The sequence below is a fragment of the Wyeomyia smithii genome, chromosome 3 (assembly GCF_029784165.1).
Source record: "Wyeomyia smithii strain HCP4-BCI-WySm-NY-G18 chromosome 3, ASM2978416v1, whole genome shotgun sequence".
Taxonomy (NCBI): domain Eukaryota; kingdom Metazoa; phylum Arthropoda; class Insecta; order Diptera; family Culicidae; genus Wyeomyia; species Wyeomyia smithii.
Window position 1 is genome coordinate 170,279,347 of NC_073696.1, and position 20,520 is coordinate 170,299,866.

General features: G+C 41.8%; 3 protein-coding genes across 4 annotated transcripts in view; all 3 read right to left on the bottom strand.

Annotated features, from left to right (window-relative positions):
- Nucleotides 1–18,172, bottom strand: part of LOC129733017 (putative fatty acyl-CoA reductase CG5065) — a 60,434-nt gene extending 42,262 nt beyond the window's left edge. The window contains exon 1 of one of the 2 annotated variants that reach the window (XM_055694556.1): nt 17,862–18,172. The gene's annotated coding sequence lies outside the window, so the exon portion shown is untranslated. Of the gene's footprint in view, nt 1–17,789 lie in introns of both variants that reach the window. The other variant, XM_055694555.1, reaches the window with a different exon arrangement.
- LOC129728837 (uncharacterized) lies at nt 5,951–7,636 on the bottom strand. The gene has a single exon (XM_055687304.1). The coding sequence runs from the start codon at nt 7,634–7,636 to the stop codon at nt 5,951–5,953; it is 1,686 nt and encodes a 561-aa protein (XP_055543279.1).
- On the bottom strand, nt 7,659–11,503 carry LOC129728838 (uncharacterized). The gene is made up of 4 exons (XM_055687305.1): nt 11,494–11,503; nt 8,727–10,046; nt 8,002–8,594; nt 7,659–7,943 (listed from the first exon to the last, which is right to left on the bottom strand). The coding sequence occupies exons 1-4, from the start codon at nt 11,501–11,503 to the stop codon at nt 7,659–7,661; spliced, it is 2,208 nt and encodes a 735-aa protein (XP_055543280.1).
- Nucleotides 18,173–20,520: the final 2,348 nt, after the last annotated feature.

Here is a 20,520-nt window from a genome sequence, read left to right on the forward strand (position 1 = left end):
GCACAAAGGTTGCGATCAGCAACCGATTTTGAACAGCAAAATGCCTTTTTTCAAGGCAAATAAACAAGTAATTGAAGGGTGAAAATTTCCTAGCATCAACACAAGCAAAAATTCTTCGCGGGATCCTAGCAATCAAATTCTGTTGTAGTTTATTTAGTTAATACCCCCACTGTTGGGACAGCACAAAGGCTGCGATCAACATAACCGATTTTGTGAACAAACTGCCCTGTTAGAACGCATTCACAAAGGCAGTTAATTCGAATATGCAGTACTGATATAAATTCAAATCTATCAATCAGCATAAACAGAATTGCGTCGTCTCTCAACTGCTCAGTTGCAACATGATGCAACACGCAACAACGAGCAAACGAAATCGCTTGATGTTACAAACCGCAATAAAATACGGGTTAAAACCGTTGCGTGTGTGAGAGCACCATCGGTGTTTATTCGCTGGAAACAAATATCGAATGCGGATTGTGGAATAATTCGTTTAAAGAATATTAGAGAATTAGACAACTGAACAGAAAGGCGTGGCCTATTACGTAGCACCCTTCGGCTATAAAAGAGTGTTTCTGGGAAAACTAGCTACATTCATTAGTCGGAAGGCGAGCTGGATGGACCGTCCACAACGTTGGCAGCAGTAGAAGCAGATACAGCACTCAGAAGTAACAGCGGGTTGCGCCTGTGGCTGCCTTCAAATTAAATAAATCACTTGCGCTGTGGTTGGTCACCATGTCTCAGTAGCAGCGCGGTTTTTCTCAGCGTGCTTCGCCAGACTGCCACTATTCCCCCACTGTTGGGGCAGCATAAAGATCGTCATCACCAAATCCAATTTTGAACAGCAAAATGCCTTTTTTCAAGGCTAATAAACAAGTCATTGAAAGTTAATAACTTTTGACAACGTAAGCAAGCATTCTGTGCGGATTCTAGCAGTTCCATCTGTCGCGGCCGTCTAATTTACAGAAGGTGAAATAGCTTCCACAGTGCATGTTGTCCGTGTATCTTAACTCCCCCACTGTTGGGGCAGCACAAAGGTTGCGACCACCAACCGATTTTGAACAACAAAATGCCTTTTTTCCCAGAAGGTCAATTATTGACCAACATATTTTTTCGAGATAACACTAGATCTCAACATTTCAAGTATTTTTAAGACATTTGGCATCGAAAAAAAGTTTCGATTTTCCCAATTTTATGTACTCCTCCTCCCTTGGTAGACTTTCGAGGGTCGAAAAATCACAACTTTGAGCGCTTTGAGAAACTCCTAAATCATGTCCGATTGGGCTGAAAGTTTGCATAGATGGTTTTTGGGCCAATAAACAAAATATACATACGGTTTTTGAAATTCGATGATAAAAATTGTTCCATACAGTCATTGCCACCCTAACATATACCTATTTGCTTTAAAATACAATATGGGCCATTCCATGTCAAGTGTCCGAGGAAATGCATCGACCATCTCCGATTTCGACCAAAATTTGTGAGTCGATGTATTTTGGGCCGGAACTTATAAGTACAAAGTGTTGTACCGATTGGTGGACCCCTCGGCCAATGGGACTGCCTCCACTTTTTGCGAATTTAGCAAAACACCTTTTTTATTTTGTGAATATCTCGAGACCCTGAAGAGCTACAGGTGATATTGACATTTCATTTTGAAGGGTTTTAGAGGTAGAATCGAGCTACGTGATCAATTTTTTTCTGCAGTGTTGCCAACAAGTCTCCGAACGCATCCAAAATATTTTATCATAACCGAATATCTTAATTTGCTCATATCATAGCACGTCATCGAGCAAGTGAGCCTATCATAAGATTCATCTGCCTATATTCTTCTTACCCAGGATTAGAGCGGAGGTGGCTTTTTCTGTTCCGTTTATTTGACACAGGCTTCGCAGCCGCTGATTCCTACTGATAATAACAATCTTCTCCCGAACTGGGACTCGAACATGCAACGACTAGCAGCCAAGCTACGTAGCAAATATAAAATTAAAAAATTTGGATTCATTCTAATTGTTTTTTTTACGGCTTTGTTTGTTTATGGTCATTTTTAATTCTTTGTCTTGTCTTATTCATTAATGATACAATGAATGTTTTTGGTAATAAAATTTGCAAAAAAAGTCATTGGGGTGGGGTGAGGGAGGGGGGGGGGGTTGTGGATTTTGTTATAATGGTACGTAATTATCTATAGGGGTCTGATTTTGTGACGAAATGCTACGGTGGGAGAAGGGGAAAGGGGTAAAAAAAAATGAAAAAGCTACGTCATTTATGCATGCTCCCTTAGTAGCTAGTAAATCTCATCGCGCAAGCTGCTGTGATCACCAATACCGTTTTCCAGCGACACAAATTTGTTTTAAATACAATCCAATTAAACACACCATCTTCAAGATTGAAATGACTGCACTCGTGATGAGACATATTGTTTACAATTTTGAAATCATAGCAAACCTTAAATCAGGAAAAAACATGACCATTCGGCTGTTAGGAAACGGTTTTAAATTGAGAGAGGATGATTTCTACAATGTGATAAACCAATAAAATAAAAATTCATGTGAAAAGTGTTACCAATACTCTCCTGTAACTTTTCGTGAAAATGATTCTAGAACGGGATTTTTTGCGTTACATCATTAACGGATGCTCCTCTAAGGTATATCTCTTCGATAACACAAACGCCTGCTAGGATACCATTAAGATTGCAGCAATTTATGTAGAAGCGCTTTCGTGCGTAGACAAAATCCAAAATCTTGCAATTTTGAAAATGCTGTATCTCTGGAACGCTACATTGTTTTTTTGCTGATAGGTTATTACTATGTAAAATTGTCTCCTTAACACATTGGCGTAGTCAAAATCAAAATCGAAGGGGGGGTATTTTGAGGAAATTGCAAATTAAGTTTTGAATCGAAAAAAATGCAATGTTGGCAATGTTGGCACTGCCAATGTTGGCAACGCCTGCTAGGATACCATTAAGATTGCAGCAATTTATGTAGAAGCGCTTTCGTGCGTAGACAAAATCCAAAATCTTGCAATTTTGAAAATGCTGTATCTCTGGAACGCTACATTGTTTTTTCGCTGATAGGTTATTACTATGTAAAATTGTCTGCTAAACACATTGGCGTAGTCAAAATCAAAATCGAAGGGGGGGTATTTTGAGGAAATTGCAAATTAAGTTTTGAATCGAAAAAAATGCAATGTTGGCAACACTGCAGAAAAAAATTGATCACGTAGATCGATTCTACATCTAAAACCCTTCAAAATGATATGTCAATATCACCTGTAGCTCTTCAGGGTCCCGAGATATTCACAAAATAAAAAAGGTGTTTTGCTAAATTCGCAAAAAGTGGCGGCAGTCCCATTGGCCGAGGGGTCCACCAATCGGTATAATACTTTGTACTTATAAGCTCCGGCTCAAAATACATCGACTCACAAATTTTGGTCGAAATCGGGATTGGTCGGTGCATTTCCTCGGACACTTGACATGAAATGACCCATATGTTACTTGGATTGAAATTACGCACATTCATAGAAATGCAACTGAAGAAACCTGTAAGTCTGCTGCTTGTGATTTAAATCACGTTAAGTTTGATTTTTAACCGGACTTTTCCGTACTCCAGAAACATTACCCGGTACAGATAGCTCCATTCTGGTCCGGTCAGGAATTAAATCGGACATTGAAGCCGGAAAAACTTTGGACCGGACTCTCTAGTATCCAGGTCCGATGTCGAATATAACTATTGATATACAGTCAGGTTTTTTACACGTTGTTTTAACGCGGATTTTAGTATTACGCGGTTTTACACGGATTTTTGAATTCACGCCTTCTTTTCAATAATACCGTGTTAATTAAAAAAAAATCTCGGGTTTTCGAGTTAAGGATTGCGAACCAAAAACTTTTGAGTATTTTCTGAATACAAGACTTAGTCATGAAAACCCTCCGCCTTCCGAAAAATCCGAAATAACCGTCAAAGAGGACAATTTTTAATACTGGTCGTAGAGCGTCTTGCGTTTTATTAAAACCTTTCTTGGTGGCTTACATTACGCGGATTTTTGAATTAACGCGGTTTTTACGCGGATTTTTGATTTAACGTGGTTTTTCTACGCGGATTTTCAAACTAGCGCGGTTTTTTACACGGTTTTTTTTTAAAAAGTACGTATCTACCGCGAAAAAAAACCTGACTGTAATCGAAAAATGAAGACGGGCGCCAAAAAAATTTTCGTCTGCAGCTCAAATCAGTCTTCGTCCGCCCCTGCGTGAGGGTTCCATTTACCGCTCACTTTTTGCTTGGAAGTTATTTTTTCCATAACTAAATACACTACACGAAAAATATTTTCCCCAATATTTCAGGAAAGCGTTGCTGAAGTATCGGTGAAAATATTTTTCAAAAAGTGTTTTTTGTTTATGGAAAAAATAACTTCCAAGAGAAAGTGAGCGGTGAATGGGCACTGTACGGTATAAAAATAGACTCTGGTGGCGATGAGATGTCATCTCGTTTACATATACGTTGTAATGTTAGCTCTTGAAACATGGCGCAATGCCATCGGGTTGATAAGACCCGATGGCATTGGAAAGCGATATCAGGCAATAACGTCAAATTTTTTCGCCGGAAAACAATGTGTTGGCGCTTGCCCTACGTTGTGTTGTTTTTTATGTGGAAGATGAACCAGAACTCCAATCCTGATTAGGGCGATGACGGCGGTAGCTCTGCTTCAGCGAACAACTCCTCTCAGCAGCAGAAAACTAACGACGACAGCGGGCAGCAAACAGAATTTTCTACCGGTAGGCGCAGCAGACCACGAAAAGGCAATTCTTCCAGTATCACAGGTAAGTATTAAACTCAGTTTCACTTTTCAGCCACTTTATTCTACTTGGTTACTGGTTAGTACAAACAAGGAAGTAAATTTTAACTTTAACTTTTATTACCACTTTTGGCTGATGTGGAATTTGTTGCGGACAAAAGTGTGTCCGATCGCTACTAAGGTTTAATGATGACTGATGACTGCGTCTGCATGAGTTGCCAATCTACATCGGAACGCAAACTTTCTGGCAGTGTGGCTGGTAGTTCTTCTTGCGTCAACATACCCGCCGCTTTGAACAATTATGTTCAACATAAATATAGTAAACAAAAACATAAATCTAAACCAAATAAATTTGCGTAACACTAAATTTTTCTAGTTTTCAGCCTATTCTGACGACAAATCCGAACTCCGTTGGGCCGGTTGTGGGTTGCTGGCCATTGTGGAACATTCGTAAGTGTTGGTTTCCATTATATCAGACGGTAGCAGGCAGATTTTTGCAATCGGCCGAGTTATGATGCCACGACCAGTGCAAACGGTGACAACTCTTGCCAACTGATCCTTTCCAGGGAGAACTGATTCTATTCGGCCTAATGGCCAACGAATTGGGGGCTGCAGGTCGTCGACAACGATGATCATTTTACCGGGAGCAATTTTGTCGTTTCGTTTCCATCCTCTGGTGTCTTCCTGCAGCTCTTGAAGGTACTCCTTTCGCCAGTGAATCCAAAATCGCTGCACATGCAATTGCAGCTTCTGGTAGTGTTCAAGCCGGTTCGCAGGTACGTCATGGAGATCTGGGTCGGGCAGGGAATGCATCGATGATCCGATCAAAAAGTGTACTGGTGTCAGGGCGGCCAAGTCATTTGGATCTTCTGTCATGGGTAGCAGCGGACGGGAATTCATTATTGCTTCGATTTGTGCTAAAATAGTACACATATCTTCGAACGACAAACGAGTCGATCCTAGTTGGCGGAAAATATGTTTCTTTGCAACTTTAACTGCAGCTTCCCATAAGCCGCCAAAGTGAGGTGCTTTGGGTGGTACCAAATGCCAAGTGATGCCCTTTTCGGTGCAAAAGGCACTAATTTTATCTTGTTGAGACTCACTGTGCAACATATCGAAAAGCTGAGCTAATTCATTTTTCGCTCCTTCAAAATTTTTTTCGTTGTCAGAATGGATATGCGTAGGTCGACCAAGGCGAGCGATGAACCTTCGCAGGGCACATAAAAAGGCTGGAGTGGACAAATCGCACCAATTCTAGATGCACCGCCTTAGTGGAAAGGCACACAAACACGCACAGGTAAGCCTTCGCAGATGCGGCACGTTTATGGATTGGGCGAAGATAAAGTGGACCAGCGTAGTCCACACCTGTGATGCTGAATGGACGACTTGGGATGATTCTCTGCACTGGAAGCTCGCCGATTTGTTGCTGAGCAGGTATCGGGTTGAGACGCGTGCAGCGGAAACAATTTCTAACGATGCTCTGAACTAGTTTTCGACTTCTCGGCGGCCAAAATTCTTCTCGAATCGTACTCAAAAGCAGGCGCCCGCCGCCATGAAGCAATTTGCGGCGGTAATGTTCGGTTATCAGGCGGGAGAATGAATGATTGGCAGGAATTAAAGCTGGGTGTTTTGCTTGATATGGCAACTGGGATAGGTTAAGATGACCTCCTACTCTCAACACTCTCTCAGGGTCTAAAAAGGAGTTCATTCGACGAATTGAAGGTTGTCTGCTCACCGTGTTACCTTTCTGTAACTGCCTAATCTCTTCCGCATATGCATCTTCCTGGACCAACCGTAGAAGCAATGTTTTAGCTGTATTTAAATCCGTGACGGTTAATGTACTACTAGCAGGCTGAGCTGGTGCTGATGATTGTGTTCGCGCTTTAGAACGGGTGTTATTCAGGAAGTGCAGGCAGTATGCTACAACGTGCAGTAGAGTCTTGTAGGAGGACCAACGCAGAAACCACGGATTAACTGAAACGGATGCTTGGATGGCTGCAACTGTCGTTCGCCTTTTAAACTCCTCCTCTGGGACACTTGGTGGTGTAGAAGATGGCCAATGTTGTTGTGATTGCGCTAGCCAAACGGGACCGTTGCTCCATAAGTTGCTTGCCAGAAAGTTTTCCACCGACAAACCACGAGAAACAAGATCAGCGGGGTTTTCTGCTCCAGGAATATGCCTCCATTGGCAACCGTTTGTATTATGCTGTATGTCGGATACTCGGTTAGCGACGAAGGTTGGCCATACATTCGGCGGTGACTTCAGCCAATGCAGAGTGACTGCAGAGTCGGACCAAAAATATGATGCAGATGCACGCGATTTTGACGCCAATAGCTGGATTCGTACGCTACCTTTAGCGTGCTCGCATCGAGCGTAAGTACAGGCACCGTAAGCGGACTGGGAGGCATCTGCAAATGTGTGTAGCTGGATAACGGCATCAGGAAGAAAAGCATACCTGTCTACTCGGTGTTCAGAAATCTTGACGAGCTCTCGATGGTATTTTTCCCATTTCGAATTGATGGGATCTGGTACAAGATCATCCCAATCGCAGGACAGCGACCACAATTCCTGCATCAGGATTTTTGCACGAACGATTACTGAGGCAATAAGCCCGAGTGGATCGAATAATTTGGCAATGTCGGACAGAACAGTTCTCTTGGTGTGCGGTCCTTCTCTGCTACAAATCTGCGAATCAAAACGCAAACAATTCGCTTCAGGTTCCCACGCGATTCCGAGTGCTTTAATGGTCTCATTTGAGCTGAAGCGTAAGGTAGACTGTGTTCCAATTTGTTCGCTACTTAATCCATGCAATACTTCAAGCTGATTGGAGGTCCATTTCCGCAGCTCCATTCCACCTTTCCTCAATAGTTCGCTAAGCTCGATGCGCAGGCAGATGGTTCTCGACTGTCTGTGCTTCCTTAATTATGGAGTGGTGCGGTGAATAATACGTCCGAGAGTCACGATCGTCGTCCGCTTGGACCAGCTTCATGTGGCCAAGGGAGAGATACTCTCGCATGAACTGATGATAGTCATCTTTGAGTTGCAGATTCCGTTCCAATCGTCTTTCTAGTAGTTCGAACCGCCGTAGAGCACCGGATTTTGACTCACCGAGCATTACTCCAAAATCAGGCTTCTTGGGGAAACGGACATGAGCGGCCTTCCGAATTTCGCGAACATGTGGATTGAAATGAGGCTTCACAGTTCCTTTCCTCTACAGAATAATTTTTCTTGGTGGTTAACTCTTCGGTCCTCCAGAATCGTTCGATGCTGTCTTCCAGGGTAGTTGCTGAAACTGATACAATGCTGCAGACTGTAGACGAGGGACCTGGTTGAGAATCAGCTGAGCTGACAGAGCCAACGATGATCCATCCGAAAACACTGTCGACTAGAAGAGGTAAATTTTCGTTCAACTGGATACGCGCAGTACTGGGAAAGAATGAATAGAAATGTCTTGCCCCTAGAACCATGTCGATTGGTTGGCTCACGTTGAATGACGGATCTGCCAGAAACAAACCTTTGAGAACTTTCCATCCAGTTGTGGGAACATCTCGAGGAGGCAGATTCGCCGTAACTTTGTCCATTACCAAGAAATTTACACCGCATGAAAAATCGTCCCGTCTCGAGTGGATTTCCGTGAATACCGACTCCCAAACCGGCTTAGAAAGCTTACCAGCACCCTGCATGATGACGTTGACACGTTCTCTACGTAGTCGAAGAATTTGAGCCATTCGCTCGGTGATGAGATTCGGTTGTGAAGCGCTGTCCAGTAGGGCAGGAGCTAAATGTGCTTGACCATAAGCATCGATCACTTTTACAATAACGGTTTAAAGAAAAACGTTTTCCTGGGGGAACTGGGCGGCTGTACTAACTTCAACTATTGGAATGATCTCGGTGGCTGGAACCGAAGATTGATTCGAAGATTCTGGTACAGAACACTCACCCAGTTGCGAATTCTTCGTAACGGTAGAAACAGAACTAGATGCAACATTTTCTTTGGTCCGCTGCGATCCCTCACTTTGTCCGGAATAAAGTAGCGTATGATGACGACGATTGCATTTACGACAGCTGAAATTAGACGAACAATAGCGAACCATGTGCCCGGTTTTCAGAAACATAGACGCTTGGACTATGACTATGGGCTGTCGCTCTTTGGAAGTGAACTGGTTGAACTTCGGGCACCTAATCACCATGTGGGGTTGACTGCAAACTGCACAATTGTCTACGGATTTGGAATCAAACGACGCGGCGGTAGATGCACAGGAAGACAGCCGAAATTGTGACTGGAATTGCCGCTTTGGCACACTAGCAGAGGTCTTGGGAGTAGGATTCGAGTCGTGATGATGATTCACAGAAATTGATTCCAAAACTCGCGTCCTTCTTTGCAGAAAATCGATTAGGCAGGTGTAATCCGGATTCTCCGCTGTTGACGCATAATTTTCCCATTCGCGAAGAGTATTGTCGTGCAGGCGTGTGCACAAAAGATGCTCCAATATAGTACTCCATGATCCGGTGGGTTCACCTAGTTGATGAAGAATTTTGATGTACCGTTCAAACTCGTCAACCAAACCATGTAACGCTGCAGCAGACTCTTTCTTCATGCATGGGATGTCGAAAAGTGCCTGCAAATGCCGTTTCTTGAGCAGATAGTCGTTGGAATAACGGCCCTCCAATGTTTGCCAAGCTAAAGCATAATTTTCCGAGCTTATACCGATGGACTCGATCAACTTCGCAGCTTTCCCTTTGACAGCTGCACGCAGATAGTGGAATTTTTGAATGTCCGGAACATCAGTGTTGGAATGGATCAAAGCCAGAAAAGTATCATGAAAAGCAAGCCACTGCCTGTAATCACCATCAAATTCCGGCAGAGAAATGGTAGGCAACTTGATACCTGAGAGAGCGGAGGAAGAATGAGAAGGAGGAGGATTGGGGTTAGCAGCAGAAGTTAGACTGGCTTTTATTGTGAATAGCCGAGATTCGAAATCCGCACGCACCGCTGCGTGCTCCGCTTGCCCTTCCGGAGTGTCCACGATGTCCTCTAGTTGAGCCTGCACAGTCTCTAAACCGTCCCAAATGCCAGATAGGTACTGTAACCGCAACGGTACCTGCGATTGGTCTCGCTGAGCATATAAACAGCGTCGAAATCTTCTGCCCGACCCAGAGACGCAAGTAGTGTAGTTCTCCTTGAAAGCAGCTGCCTTGGTTGCAACTGTTCCGCCATGATGTGATGCGGTGCGACGAACTTGAGAATACAGTTGAAAACCTGCAGAACGAGAGACCAAAAGTAGACCTACAAAAGGGACTAAAAAAGGTTGGAAAGGTGCTCACCTTTGCCAAGGCTAATTCGAGCCTTGTATTAATTTCAGCCAACAGGAACAAACAGCAATCTCCAAAATCCGAAATGCTTCAACGCAGGTTGTAGATACCGGTAGCACCGGTAGTTAAACACTCGAGAACAGCAGCAGCAAGAATTTACGATTCCAAAAGCAGCTTTCACCAAAAACCACCAGAACCTCGTTGGAAATAAGCGCAGCGCGGTGCAGCTGGATTGGCAGAACCAAAAAACTCCGAAAAATCCACGAAATTCAATCCGAAATTATTGCGGCTAGGGACGCCACAGCAGGTCCAATTGCACTATGAATCAATGACAATGGCACTTTAGAGCCGAAACAATGGCGACATGTGGCCGGAACAATGACGATTTGTAACTGGAACAATAGCGATTTAAAATTGGAACAATGGCAATTATGCCGAACAATTGCGCCTTGCAGAAAATTGAGCGTCCTTTTAACGATGATCGTCCTTCACAAAATGGCGATGACCAACAGGAAGAGCGCCCAGGAGAAATCCTGGTCACGGCATCAAATTTTTTGTTGGCGCTTGCCCTACGTTGTGTTGTTTTTTATGTGGAAGATGAACCAGAACTCCAATCCTGATTAGGGCGATGACGGCGGCAGCTCTGCTTCAGCAAACAACTCCTCTCAGCAACAGAAAACTAACGACGACAGCGGGTAGCAAACAGAATTTTCTACCGGTAGGCGCAGCAGACCACGAAAAGGCAATTCTTCCAGTATCACAGGCAAGTATAAAACTCAGTTTCACTTTTCAGCCACTTTATTCTACTTGGTTACTGGTTAGCACAAACAAGGAAGTAAATTTTAACTTTAACTTTTATTACCACTTTTGGCTGATGTGAAATTTGTTGCGGACAAAAGTGTGTCCCATCGCTACTAAGGTTTAATGATGATTGATGACTGCGTCTACATGAGTTGCCAGAAGAGCACAAAATCTCTTCTCCTCGCGCACTCGGTTGCACCAATCTACATCGGAACGCAAACTTTCTGGCAGTGTGGCTGGTAGTTCTTCTTGCGTCAACACAATGTTTTCCAAAGAGACGACACCTGGCATAATTAGTAACGCCAGGTGTCGTCTCTTTGGAAAACAGAAGATAGTTAGATTATTACAGATAATTTTGCTGACATTTCTATTGCTAGGACGAAGCTAGTGCTGTGCTAGTTAGTCTGGACATGCATGTGATGTAGGTACGAAAGAAATACAGCGTCGTACTTTGAAAACCGAAGGTTTCAAAAACATCATAAAGCCCAAAGGCAATAACAACATGGACATGGATCTGAGCACACCATACAAATAGCCTAGAGTTAGTCTCTTATTTAGTATATCTACAATGCCTTAACGTTCCTTTCTTTTACCGTCTGACATTAGGTACGATAGAACACATTATATGGAACATGATAGGAACGGATAAGACACATCACGAATTTCACATCGGAGATTGCGGGTTGGAGTCCCCTCTAGACGAGGGAAATTTTTTCTAAGTCTAAATCATATCCTCAGTCCTCATTCATTTTCCGCATTCTCGAAAAAATTACATACATTGCCTACTTTACAACTTTACACGAATTTTATATTTTTTAAGAGAACTCAAAATTCAGAATTTCAAGAAGCTTATCTCTCGAGAAATTATAGATGAAGTTAGCAATCAACAAATAAATTTAAAAAAAGATCTCTCGAGAGATTTGCATTAACAAAAATGAAAAATGCTTAACAGCAAAAACACCACTTTTAAACCTCTCCTCGTGTAACTTTTTTTAAGTTATAGCTTAACAATGAACATTTTTACTAAAAAAACACACACACAAACACAAATAAACAAACTATTTATAAACTCTGAGTTGAACTATTTTTTTCATGAATCTGGCCACTTTGAGCGTTTTGGGGTTTTTCGTCAGAATCAAAAATTTGGGCGCTAGAGGGTAAATATTGTGGCGCCAGCACTAAATTAAAGTTCGGAAGTCGAACTTCCGAACTTTCTTCCGACTTTACAAACACATAGAATAAATGCGTGTTCACGGTGTTCACACAACATTAACTGCGGGAATGATTTCAATGTATTTGTTTTTGTAAGCCGTAGTGACAGCGCAGTGGCGGCTGAGATGGTTGCAGTGTTGCGAGAACAACAAAAATAAACATCGGAAGTGAGCCTGACTGCCAGATCATCAGCGACGATTTGATCATTTTTATTTAAATGCACAATAAATGTATTAACACTCGTTACTATGAAGCTCACTGGGAGGATATATGAAGACAAGAGACAAAGCTATGCCATGAAACGTCGAGGAGGATATACTACCTATAGTTGCTAATCTCAGGTTGCTAACAGTCCTTCGTGATGTTTCATCACTTTCAGTATAAACCTACGAAAAATTTCTACATTAGGTGCACTTTTTATAAATAACAAGGGAAAGGCATGTCTGTTCCTTAAATTATGAAGAATGTTTATTTGTACCTGTATTTAGAATAAACACAAAATAGGCTCAGAAGTGTAAATGGGTAACTGAAATTTAGAGAAAGCATTACAAGAGTAATTTTAGTTAGTCTACAAAGTGTTCAGCTTGAATTTTCTCGTGAAGCTATAAATTTTAATGATAAACCTTGTGAGCGGGAGAGGGTGATTGATTCAATAGGAATATATGCGGCAGTTGCAACTTCATTTAATTCAGTTTTTGGTAATAGGTAGAATAAAGCAAAGCAAAGTGAATCTTTGATTGATGAGACACTAATACTTAATAAAAATGCTTAGATACATTCTCAATAACACTGATAGGTTTTCTTTAATTATTCCTAGTATTAGACAAAACCTGGTTTGAATTGATATTGTGATATATGTCTAGGATTATGAAATAAACAAGGAATATAGAAATAAAAGTTTTACCATAATAATATAAAACTATCTAAAAATGCACATTGAGCTTTATTAGTGGTATTTGTTAGTAGTAAGCTATGAATTTGATTTTTTAATAAACTTCACTTCACTCTAATAGTTGCTACAAACTAGACGTGTATCTATCAGGTTATGGGCACAGCAACGCTAGCTCCATAGTGACCTATATCTGCGTAACAACTGAAGTAACAAGAGCGAAAATTTTTTTCTTATTCGCTGTGAGAAGTTGAAGAAAATCAAGATAATTTTCAAAAATGTCGCTGAATGGAATTGAAGATGATGTTGGTAATAACAGAAATGCTAATCGACGACAGGACAGAGGAAGGTCTGGTTCCAGGTTTCCTGCGGCCGGTGGAATTACGTTACCAGCGACGGAACGTCTTCGTGGACGGGAAAATTACACCTCGTGGGCGTTTGCAACCAAGATGCTCCTGATTCGAGAAGGAACTTGGGACGCTGTTACACGGGATGAAGACGATCCGGCGGATGGTAGTTCCCTTCGAGCACTTGCCACCATCTGCCTCAGCATCGAGCCAGTAAACTACAGTCTGGTTCAAAGTGCAGAAACGGCATAAGTGGCATGGAAGAATTTGAAAAACGCATTCCAGGATGACGGGATGACCAGACGGATTGGTTTGTTGCGAAAACTGACCAGTATCCGGCTGTCTGAATGCAGTTCTGTGGAGGAGTACGTAAGTCAGCTGATGTCGACCAGTCATAAGCTCTCTGAAGTTGGCTTCAAGGTCGACGATACGTGGTTGGCGAGTCTTCTTCTGATGGGCCCACCGGATATGTACGAGCCTATGATTATGGGCCTCGAGGCGTCTGGGATCAAGATTACCGCGGATGCAGTTAAGGCCAAAATCCTCCAGGACGTGAAGATGAGTAGTGTAACAAAGTCCAGTTCCGGTGACGGTGCATTCTACAGTCATCCTAAGACAAAGCAGAAAGAGAAAGCCGCAATAAAGTGCTTCAAATGTAAGCATTTGGGGCATTTTGCGTCGGAGTGTCAGAAGCGAGAGGCCAATGACAAAAAGGAGAAGAAATCATCAGGCAAGCATGCTGCATTCAGTGCCCGTGAAGCGTCGTCTGGCGCGAACGAGGAATGGATTTTTGACTCGGGGGCAACGTCTCACATGTGCCACAACAAGGCCATTTTGAATTATGCCAAAGAGGTGGTGCAGCATATCAACGTAGCGAACAATGCGGAATCTTTGGTTGTTGCAACCGGAACAGTGAACCTCGTAGCAGATGTGCAAGGTTGTTCGTGCGATTTGATGATGGCTAATGTCCTATGCATTCCAGACTTAGCGCTCAATTTAATGTCGGTGAGCAAAATTTGTAACAGCGGATATCGTGTAGTCTTCATGAAGGGCGCTTGTGAAGTTCGATCGAAATTCAACGAACTAGTCGCTGTTGGCAGGGAGGAAGGTGGCCTCTACAAGTTGTGCTTGGCCAATCAGCAAGTTTCGTGTGCGGCAAAGGAAGCAGACGACATGGTTCTTTGGCACCGGCGAATAGGTCATCTGCACCAACAGAGCCTAAAGCAGCTACGTGAAATGGCTAGTGGCATTCGATTCCGGGATGCAGTCGTTCCCACGTGTACTGTATGTCTACAAGGGAAGCAGAATCGTCAGCCATTTAAGAATAAGGGCACTAGAGCAAGTGAAATCCTTGAATTAGTGCATTCGGATTTATGTGGGCCGATGGAGAACGTATCGATAGGCGGAAGCAGATATTTTTTGACGTTCATCGACGATGCTAGTTGGAAGGTGTTTGTCTACTTCCTCAAGTCAAAGAAGCAGGTGCTGGATTGTTTTAAGGATTTCAAAGCTTATGCTGAGAATCAAACCGAAAAACATATCAAGCGACTACGGACGGACAACGGCTAAGAATACGTGAACCAAGAAATGGTACGGTTTTTGCGAAGTTCAGGAATTCATCACGAAATGACGGTTCCTTACAACCCGGAGCAAAACGGTCTCGCTGAGCGAATGAATCGAACCGTGGTTGAAAAAGCCTGCTATTCGATGCTAAGATGGACAAAGCTTTTTGGGCGGAAGCTGTTGCGACTGCTGTATTTTTGATCAACCGATCTCCGACGAAGGGGTTTACTGTGACTCCAGAAGAAGCATTCGGTGGCAAGCAACCAGATCTTTCTGAGCTGCGAGTATTTGGCGCAAAGGTAATGTGTCATGTGCCTAAAGTCAAAAGGCAGAAATGGGATGTAATATCCGAATCAGGGATTTTTGTCGGATATGCGGTTCAAGCGAAAGGATTTCGAGTTTATGTTCCAAGGACCAAGAAGGTTATTGTAAGCCGAGATGTCGTTTTCCTGAGTGAGGTAGCAGAAACACCGATTCTGAACGAATCAGCCGAGTTGGTTGAGGATCGGATACAGTTAGAGAGCTGTGGTCCAGTCGATCAAAAAGTGATTAATCCTCCGTCCGATACACCAAACAGTAACAATCACGAAACCGACGACGAGTCGGATCTCGACAGCACGTATGGTGATACCGAATGTGAAACCGACTATGGCAGCGCAAACGATACTGTGGTAACGATGTCTTCTCCAGCACCAGCGCTCCCTCCGCAAAAAGAGGATCCACACAATGTGGTCAGGCGCAGTGGCAGGGAGCGCACACTTCCAGGCAAGTATACCGATTATGAGATGACTTGCAGTATTCTTCCTCAAAACATTCCGTGCCCACAGGAAATCGACGAGCCCCAGTCATTTGAAGAGGCAATAGGCTGCGGCGACGGACAGTCGTGGCAGAAAGCGATGGTAGAAGAGTTCGAGTCCTTGAAGAGCAACAAAACCTGGGAGCTAACTAAACTTCCTCCGGGACGAAAGGCGCTGAAATGCAAATGGGTTTACAAGTTGAAGACAAATGCCGACGGATCGGAGCAGCGCTATAAAGCTCGGCTTGTAATTAAGGGCTTCTCTCAGATAAAGGGTGTCGACTACAATGAGACGTATTCTCCAGTCGTCAGATATACCAGTATTCGCTATCTGCTGGCCCTAGCTGCACGAATGAACCTTAGCATCTACCAAATGGATGCAGTGACGGCTTTTCTTCAGGGCAACTTGACAGACGAGGAAATTTATATGGAACAACCCGAAGGTTTTGTGGACAAAAAGGATTCCAAAAAGGTTTGTCGTTTACGAAAGGCGCTTTACGGTCTAAAGCAGACCAGTCGGGTCTGGAATGCCAAGCTTGATGCGAAATTGCAGCGGATTGGTTTGAAACGCTCGAGTTTCGATCCGTGCGTGTACTACAAAGTCGGTGATGATGGCATTATTGTTGCTGTTTACGTTGACGATTTTCTGGTGTTCTCCAACCAGCCGAGATGGGTAGAATTCGTGAAAAGACAATTGATGGCGAAGTTTCACATGAAGGATCTTGGGGAAGCGGAACAAATTTTGGGCATGCGGATCACACGTGCTGAAGATGCAGTAATGCTGGATCAACAGCGTTACATTGATGAACTACTCAAACTTTTTAAAATGATTGACTGCAACCCAGTGGCGACGCCCGTGGACGGCAATCAACGATTGTCGAAGGAAATGAGCCCGAAGGACGAATGTGAGAAGCAACGTATGGCATTGGTTCCGTTCCGTGAATTAGTGGGTGGCCTGCAGTTCCTGGCACAGTGCACTCGTCCCGACATCGCTTATGCTGTAAACTCCGTGAGTAGCTTCAGCAGTAATCCGGGGGAAGCGCACTGGACGGCAGCAAAGAGAATCTTGCGTTATCTGAAAGGAACGAAGCTGATGAAACTGGTTTACGTGAAGCAAAATGACAGAGAATTCGAAGGGTTCAGCGATGCGGATTGGGGCAACGACCCCGAATCAAGACGATCGATCACTGGTTATGTATTCCAGTTTGCTGGTGGATCGGTGTCGTGGAGCTGTCGCAAACAACCAACCGTTGCGCTCTCTACGACTGAAGCAGAATATATGGCAATGTCTGCTGCAGCACAAGAAGCGTTGTGGTGGCGAGGATTCCGGAGCCAAATATTCGGAGTTCATCAACCTGTTCAAATAAACTGCGACAATCACAGTGCAATATGCCTAGCTGAAAAGGAAATTGGGTATTCACCCCGCAGCAAACACATCGACTTGCGACACCATTTTGTAAGGGAACAGGTCGAGTTAAAAACTGTTAAGCTGCTGCACGTAGAATCGAAGCAACAGAAGGCTGATGTTCTGACAAAACCGATTACTGGACAAAAGTTTCTGGATGCCATGAAAGCTTTAGGAGTTACTAAAATTCATGCTTAAGGGGGAATGTTAGTAGTAAGCTATGAATTTGATTTTTTAATAAACTTCACTTCACTCTAATAGTTGCTACAAACTAGACGTGTTTCTATCAGTATTCAACTCAGCAAAAAAGTCGTGTAGATATTTTTTTATTCGACGATTATTTATTCCTTCGCCTAATTGGTATACATACAATATGTAAAATAATAATTTTATGACAAAATTATTTTTCATCTAATAATTTACAGTAACGTTTGCTAAAACTGCTAACTGTAAGTTAAATTGATTTGAACAATATTGGTGTTTTCATAAATCAATAAATTGAATTCAACATAGGCATGTAACCAACCGATCATACTTTGTTTTTCATCTTAAACAGTATTTACGAGAGATGAAAAACAACACTTTCTACGTGTATAATTATGATTTATGAGTGAGTAGTAGTTAGTGTATACAGTCATAATGGCAGAGGTTAAAGCTTTGCACCCCCAAGTATTTACCAGAAAGAGTTGCTCGTGGCAGTAACTGAATAACGAATGATCATTATTCATTACTTCATCCAAAACAAATACCTCATATCCATGAGATCAAACGATGTATTGTAAAATATCACTGGTGAGATAATTCAAAACTTCAACTTTGATAGATTTGGTGGAACGGTTTGTTATCTCAATCAACAATAGTTCATGATTTTTTGCTATTTGTACACTTTAAGTATCGTACTAAATTTTATGCAATAGTCACGATTCGAAACACATTTCATTTGAGAAAACTGTGTTTTACGGATCTGGATAGCACAAATTCATTTTCCTGACAATCAATTACTATCATTACTATATTGTCCTTTCACAAAAAAAAATAGAATGCAGGGTATTTTCAAGAAAAAGAAGAAGCAACACCCGCAACTAGCGAACCTATACATTAGAGAAATGACAAGACACTTACCGTTAAGGCAACTGTCAACATCAAAACGGGTGAGCTGTATAAATTTGCATTGCCGTTATCCGTTTTGATGTTGACAGTTGCCTTAACGGTGAGTGTCTTGTCACTTCTCTAATGTATAGGTTCGCTACCCGCAACAGACAGACATCTCAATCACTGGTAAAAAAAGTACTGTAAGGAATAGCACTCGATACACGTTCAACTGGGGATAGTGAAATGTTCGTAATTGAAATACAAAAATATCCGAATAAGTTTTATTCTCTACACCTCATTAGTTAATTAGCGGTTTTTTTAACGTATTAACGTTTTTTGTTGTTGAATCTACCACCGACCATAATTTTACCATGAAAAACATTGTCAGTGACTTTTAAATTTATAGGAAAAATGCCTGAAAAATGCTGTTAAGATATATAACGACCCCCCTTTTTCATTGTAAAAATGGCAAAAACGATGTTTTTTATTGTTCTGGACAATGATATTTAATGTAAAATTGATGTATCTACAATGAAAAACATAGTTTAATTATGGTATAACTATGTACAATTACAGCAGTTATTAAGGTTTTTTTAATGTTTTGTTAATGTTATTTTTTTCTGGTATGATACGAAAACATTTTACGTAAAAATGAACCAAAATATTTTGTATAACGATGACGAATACAAAAACTGTTTGCGATAAATATTTTTCCAAGCAAAGCGATACCTTTCAAATATAACAATACTCACTACAAAAATATGCGTTTATTTCCCTGGTTTAAATTAACAGGCAATAACAGCTCATTCAGGTTCATATTGACCAGGGATACCAGATGTGCAGATTTGTCTGCAAAACGCAGATTTTCACAGTCCGTGTGCAGATTTTTATTGATTCGCAGATATTCACCGATTTTCCATAGTTCGAATCACGAATAGATTTTTTTTCAGATTTCCTATACCCTATACCGAGAAACAGTGAATGGCAATGAATTCATGTCCTGGACTCAAATTAATTTGTGCCCGCTGTCAGCAGTAAGATAAAGATGTATGAAAAGAAGCGGTGATATGCTATCTCGTTTACACATATGTTGATATGTTAGCTCTTGAAACATGGCGTGATGCCAAAGGGGTGGTTGCCGACTGGGACGGAGTAACGGATACGAAGTTGTGTGAGTGTCAAAATGAACCAGAATGAGCTGTCATTGACTTTCAATTTGAACCAAGGAAAAAAAGATACCTTTCAGTTGCTCGAAAAAATATTCATCGCAAACATTTCTTGTATTCATTGTCGTTTTACAAAATATTTTAGTTTGTTTTTACGAAAACAATAAATTGCATAGGCTTTAAGTAATAATCATGCTAGCGTACTGCGATTATTAAACTTGCTCTTCTCTGGATTTAAGGCTTTAGTTACAATTTCAAACACACTAATCACGGTCAAACTCAAAACTCTGAAAAAAAAAAAACTTTTATACAACGGCAAATTGAAAAAAAAACACAAACTCGACAAATTAGTCTGTAAAATTTGCACAATCAGTATTCCCGATGTTACTAAAAACTTTGTTTGAGTCAGCATGCGTTACAGCAAGAAGACAGTTACACGCTATCAGAAAACGACACATGTGGGTGTTCTCTGTTTTGGGTGTAGTATTCGTTTCTCCCTCCCAGGTTGCCGACATCTGAAACTAAGCAAAAGTTACTCCGTCTATGACTCACATTTTATGAGCGTGTATATCCATCGCGATGCAGGGGTGCCAGACATGCAGATTTGTCTGCAAAACGCAGTTTTTTAGAGTTCGTGTGCAGACTTTTATTGATTAGCAGATATTTGCAGACTTTCTACAGTTTAAGCAGATTTTTTCAAATTCTTCTTATGTTTGCGAAGAATTTCTTAAAATGTGTGCAGATTTTTGCAGACTTTTGTCTGCATAAGTGATTTTTTTTCCAAAAAACAGATAGATATTTTCCGGATTTCAGCAGATATTTCCGGTTTTTCGAGCAGTTGCAGACATTTTTCAAAAACATCTGGCATCTCTGGTGATGTGATGGTAACGTCAACACAATAGTCGTCGAATGTAGTGATGGGAAATATCGCCCAAAACGGACATCGATAACAATCGATAATTCCGGGGTTCTATCGATATTATCTATAAGTATCGATAATTTGACAGCTTATTTTTGGGGTAAAATTTTTTTTTCCAGATGGTGCGAAAAAAGCTATTTCAGATGGTGATGAAAAAAAAACTATGAAAGATAATTGAGTTGGATAAATTTCCCATGGAAGATTATCATGCTAGCTTTCTCGCAAAAAAAT